The sequence below is a fragment of the Podarcis vaucheri genome, assembly GCF_965113315.1.
Source record: "Podarcis vaucheri genome assembly, chromosome: 16".
In the NCBI taxonomy this organism is placed as follows: Eukaryota; Metazoa; Chordata; class Lepidosauria; order Squamata; family Lacertidae; genus Podarcis; species Podarcis vaucheri.
This window is the reverse complement of record NC_138754.1, coordinates 3,256,325-3,262,324: the sequence shown is the minus strand read 5'-3', so window position 1 is coordinate 3,262,324 and position 6,000 is coordinate 3,256,325. Positions and strand designations below refer to the sequence as shown.

At 46.8% G+C, this 6,000-nt stretch overlaps 1 protein-coding gene across 1 annotated transcript in view; it reads right to left on the bottom strand.

The window, feature by feature from the left end:
* Nucleotides 1-6,000, bottom strand: part of LOC309520481 (methanethiol oxidase-like) — a 33,194-nt gene continuing 27,194 nt past the window's right edge. The window contains exons 10-12 of the mRNA XM_082202333.1: nt 5,081-5,173; nt 2,793-2,911; nt 1-1,117 (exon numbers count right to left, since the gene is read on the bottom strand). Coding sequence (XP_082058459.1) covers nt 955-1,117; nt 2,793-2,911; nt 5,081-5,173 — 375 coding nt within the window. The 3' untranslated portion in view covers nt 1-954. The remainder of the gene's footprint in view (nt 1,118-2,792; nt 2,912-5,080; nt 5,174-6,000) is intronic.

Sequence of the window (6,000 nt, the reverse complement as noted above, 5' to 3'; positions counted from 1 at the left end):
CACAGTTCAGCTATTCGTTTATTTATTTCGTAAGATTTATACACTGATTGGTTGTGAAAGGAAACTCTCCAAGCGCTTTGTGGTGGAGAACTTTCATTTGTCCACCCAGAATCTTCCCACATTCAGCTTCATCGAATGGCTCCAAGGCCTAGTGTGATGATCTATCACGTGCAGAATAAATCATGTGAGCAAGACTACAGTTTGCAATAGAGAGAGGCAGGCAGGACAGTTAACACGCAGGACAGTTTGGTATCATTAAAAGCATCAGGTAATACGACCGTTCCAGAGATTCTCATAATGAGCTATGGATGGTTCCACTTCAGACTTCAGGAAGGGGGAGTTACATGTTGGAATACTTCCCTTCCCACTCCCCCCAGACTCCCTATGTATAGAGAAAGCTGATCATAAGCCTTACTGCTAATGTACTAGTTTTCTATGTGCATAGAGGTTTTTTTAATGGTGTGGGAGCGTCCTAATGTGCCACATCCCTGCTTACTGCCTGAAGTGGTACAGTCCAGGAAAAGCTTTACAGTCGTACCTTGGGTTACAGATGCTTCAGGTTGTGTTTTTTTGGGTTACGGACCCGCCGAAACCTGGAAGTACCAGAACAGGTTACTTCCGGGTTTTGGCAGTCGCACATGTGCAGAAGTGCTAAATCGTGCTTTGCGCATGTGCAGAGGCGTCGAATCGCAACCCGTGCATGCGCAGATGCACCACTGTCGGTTCCAAACACTGCAGGTTGCGAATGTGCAGCCTGCACGGATCATGTTCACAACCCGAGCGCGTCCACTGTACTGTTCACTTCCACAGACTATAAACTTGCTCCCTGTCTGCAAGAACATAGAAATCTGGTTAGAGGCCCCACCGAGATCAATTTTCATATGTGCAACATAGAAAGGACAAAGGGTCAACATTAAGGGTCCAACTGCGCTCTGCCCTGCTGGGAGCCCTTCCTCAGATCCAGATGTCGGAGGTGCAGTCTCCTCCTGGGTAGCGGATCTCGTGGGCGAGCGCTGGGCCCTCCGGCTCTTTCCCGAAATCCACAAGGAAATTCTTATTCACTTTCAAGCCGCCTTTCTTGGTGTCAACATCGATTTGTAACATGACAGAGCCTTCCCTGAAGTGAAGAGGAGGGGAAATGGGAGTGGAGAAAACATAGAATCATAGAATCCTAGAGTTGGAAGAGACCCCAAGGGCCATTGAGTCCAACCCCCTGCCAAGCAGGAAACACCATCAGAGCACTCCTGACATATGGTTGTCAAGCCTCTGCTTAAAGACCTCCAAAGCAGGAGACTCCACCACACTCCTGGGCAGCAAATTCCACTGTCAAACAGCTCTTACTGTCAGGAAGTTCTTCCTAATGTTTAGGTGGAATCTTCTTTCTTGTAGTTTGGATCCATTGCTCCGTGTCCGCTTCTCTGGAGCAGCAGAAAACAACCTTTCTCCCTCCTCTATGTGACATCCTTTTATATATTTGAACATGGCTATCATATCACCCCTTAACCTCCTCTTCTCCAGGCTAAACATGCCCAGCTCCCTTAGCCGTTCCTCATAAGGCATCGTTTCCAGGCCTTGGACCATTTTGGTTGCCCTCCTCTGGACACGTTCCAGTTTGTCAGTGTCCTTCTTGAACTGTGGTGCCCAGGGAAGGCAGAAATAAGGCCACCATCATTTCAAGGACAAAAGGGAAGACGTCCTGTAGCAGAATCAGGCCAGTGGCCAATGTGGTCCAGAATCCTGTTCTCACAGCAGTCGGCCAGATGTTTCAATGGGAACCCGCAAGCGGGATTCGAGCCCATAAGCCCTGTCTCCCCTCCTGCAGTTTCAGCAACTGAGATTCAGAAGCATCACTGGACTCCAACCATGAAGTCAGAGCATAGTAGCCATTGAAAGCCTTATCCCTCCATGAATTTGCCTAATCCTTTTTTATAATAATAATAATAATAATAATAATAATAATAATAATAATAATAATAATAATTTTATACCCCACCCTTCCCGGTTCAGAAAACCGGGCTCAGGGCAGGTAACAACAAATTTAAAACACTTAACTGATGCTACAAAAAAAACAGCATAAAATACAGTATAAAACGTGAATAACAATAAAATCAAAAATAAATTTAGAGGGGAAATCCATCCAATAAACATTAGATGATCACCAAGGCTAGCTGGCTAAGTTAGTCCTATTTGGGCCAGTGAGGAGACCAGGGGAGAATTAGCTGTGGGGTCCCAGAGCGGGTAATCTTCATAATAAGGGGAGGGGGAGGGAAGGAAGGGGAATAAAAGATCAGGCTAAGTTCAAACTGAAAGCCAGGCGGAATTGTTCTGTCTTACAGGCCCTGCGGAAGGAGGTTAAATCCTGCAGGTCCCTGGTCTCATGGGACAGAGCATTCCACCAGGTCGGGGCCATCACTGAGAAGGCCCTGGCCCTGGAAGAGGATAGTCTAACTTCCTTAGGGCCCGGGACCTCTAAACTATGGTTATTCATGGACCTTAAGGTCCTCTGCGGGGCAGGCCAGGAGAGGTGGTCCCATAAATACGAGGGCCCTAAGCCACATCTTAAAGGCATGCATGGCCTTAAAGGAGCCAATTCCATAGTTTAACTGGGCGCTGTGTGAAGAAGATGCTTTGAGCAGAGGGGCAGAGGCTCTCCAGGGTTTTAGAGAGGGGTCTTTATCAACCCGACGTGGAGTTTGAACCCGGGGCCTTCTGTATGCGAAGCAGGTGTCCTGCCACCGGGCTACAGCCCTGACTTTAAAAAATAATTAATATCCAGGCGAAAGGTGTCTTACTTGACCATGTCTGGGTAAAACTGCTTGTCCCAGCCGCTGTAGAGGGAAGTACTGACATACAGTCGCTTGCCGTCCAAGCTTAGCTGGATCATTTGCGGTCCGCCTTGAACCCTTTTTCCCTGAAAAAGAAAAAAAAACCAGATATGTTAGCACACTCCAGAGGATCCTGTGCTGCTTGGCGTATGTGGAAGGACAATTTGGAGCAAGAGGACAGAGTGAAGCAGGGATGCAGGACACCTGTGCCCTTCCAGATTTTAAGAAGGTAAGAAGAATGGAAGTGAGAGCTGGACCATCAAGAAGGCTGATGGCCGAAGAATGGATGCTTTTGGATTCTGGTGCTGGAGGAGACTCTGGAGAGTCCCATGGACTGCAAGAAGATCCAACCTCTCCATTCTGAAGGAAATCAGCCCTGAGGGCTCACTGGAAGGACAGATCCTGAAGCTGAGGCTCCAAGACTTTGGCCACCTCAGGAGAAGGGAAGACTCCCTGGAAAAGACCCTGATGTTGGGAAAGATGGAGGGCACAAGGAGAAGGGGAGACAGAGGACGAGATGGTGGGACAGTGTTCTTGAAGCTACCAGCATGAGTTTGACCAAACTGCGGGAGGCAGTGGAAGACAGGAGGGCCTGGCATGCTCTGGTCCAGGGGGTCACGAAGAGTCGGACACGACTAAACGACTAAACAACAACAAGAACCTTCTGGCCCGTCTACTCCAGCAGCCTGTTTTCACAGTGGCCAAGCAGGTCACCTTCCGGGAAACCAAGGTGCAGGTTTTGAACAGAAGAGCAACACTCTCCCCTCCTGTGGTTCCCAACAATTTGTATTCATGCCTGCAGTTCTGGTAGCCATGCCTGCAGTTCATGACTAGTAGCCACCCACGGCCTTCATGAGTATCTCCTATCCTTTTTTAAAGCCATCCAAGTTGGTGGTCATCGCTGCTTCCTGTGGCAGTGAGTTCCACTGTTTAACAAACCAGCATGGTCAAGGGTTAGGGACAAGAAGAATGGCAGATGAAGATGATGGACTTTTTCGAGACGGCCGACCAGAAAGAAGAGGAGGCACAAGAAGATTGGAAGAAAATTAAGGAATATTTAGCTAAATACTGTAATAGAAAAGAAATAGAAAATCCTTGGAAGTAACGAATAGGCCTAGGGGTAGAATAAGGATATGTGGTAGTAAACATTAAGGATTGAAATCTTAATATTATTAGAAATATGAATTTGGAGAATGGTTATAAATGTGATATAATGAAATTCAGTTAGAGAGGATTCGAGGAAGTTAGTTATCAATGTTATGAGAATTAGGTATTAGAAGAAATAACTTCTTTTTGTGTTTAATTTTATTGTATTGTAATGTGTTTTTTGTATTTTTTGTGTTTTTCTTGGTTGTGTGTTTTGTGTTCCTTTGTTATGTCATTTTGTGATAAATGTGGAAAATCAATTTTAAAAAAATTGGGGGGGGGGAAGGGTTAGGGACAATGATGGGCTACAGGACACCTCCGAACCCCTGGGATAAAGCATTTGGGTGTTTTTTTTATCAGAGGCAAGGCAAGCTTAGGGGAGGAATGGTAAGAACAGGGTGGAGAATCTGCTGCTTGAGGGATGCTAATTTCATGCTGGTAGTGACTCTACTTAAAAAGCAGAGACATCACCTTGCCAACAAAGGTCCGTATAGTTCAAGCTCTGGTTTTCCCAGTCGTGATGTATGGAAGTGAGAGCTGGACCATCAAGAAGGCTGATCGCTGAAGAATTGATGCTTTTGAATTATGGTGCTGGAGGAGACTCTTGAAAGTCCCATGGACTGCAAGAAGATCCAACCTCTCCATTCTGAAGGAAATCAGCCCTGAGTGCTCACTGGAAGGACGGATCCTGAAGCTGAGACTCCAGTACTTTGGCCACTTCATGAGAAGAGATGACTCCCTGGAAAAGACCCTGATGTTGGGAAAGATGGAGGGCACAAGGAGAAGGGGATGACAGAGGACGAGATGGTGGGACAGTGTTCTCGAAGCTACAGACATGAGTTTGACCAAACTGCTGGAGGCAGTGGAAGACAGGAGGGCCTGGCGTGCTCTGCTCCAGGGGGTCACGAAGAGGCGGACACGACTTAATGACTAAACAGCAACAGTGACAAGGGCAAAAACAGAAGGGGAGGAAGGAAGGAAGGAAGGAAGGAAGGAAGGAAGGAAGGAAGGAAGGAAGGAGTGTTTCTTGAGTGCCTTGGTTTAAAGGCATGATATAAAATGTGATAAACAATTAATGAATAGGGGGGAATTTGGTGGTTCCCTTGCACCTTGATGATAAATGGATCTGGTTGGCAGTCCATCTCTTGGTCCTCAACCACAGTGACTGGCCCGCCTTTGACGATGCTGCCTCCAACGAAAACCTGCAAGGAAATATACCAGACTCAGGACAGGACGGAATCATGCTTGCAGAGCCGTCAGCAAACAGGGGCAAACAGCGCAGCCAGCAATCTCCCTACCATACTGGCCATCTGGCAAGATGGTGTAAATTAAAAAAATCTGGCTGGTTAGTTGCTAGCTAGTTTTCCTTCCTAGGTATGTGACCTCTGCATCTGATGATAGGTAAGATATAGACTACTGCAAAGGGGTCTACCTTGGGCTGCCCCTTGGAGACAGTTCATCCTTTTGGTTAGGGCAAAATGCAGCCGCCGGCAACGGGCATTCAGAGAAGCACATTGCCTCCCACAGGGAAAGTAGAACATAGTCAGCATGGCTGATAGCCACTGACAGCCTTACCTACAAATTTGCCTAATCTTCCTTAAAAGCCATCACTACATTTTGTGGGAGCAAACTCTATAGTTTTAACTATGCGCTTTGTGGCAAGCTCCTTCCTTTTAATACATTTTTTGATTGATATACAGTGGTACCTTAGGTTATGTTACCTTCGGGTAATGTAAAATTGAGTTACGAACGCAGCAAATCCGGAAGTGTATACTTCTAGGGTTTGCCGTGTGCGCATGTGCAGAAGCGTACAGAAGAGTGTGTGCAGAAGCGCATGCACAGAAGCGCTCTATCACACACGCAGAAATGGCGCCTCCAGATACGGACTTTTGGGGGTAAGTACGGACCCCCGGGACAAATTACAGTATTTTTCATTCTATAAGACACACCAGACCACAAGATGCACCTAGTTTTTGGAGGAGGAAAACAAGAAAAAAAATATTCTGAATCTCAGAAGCCAGAACAGCAA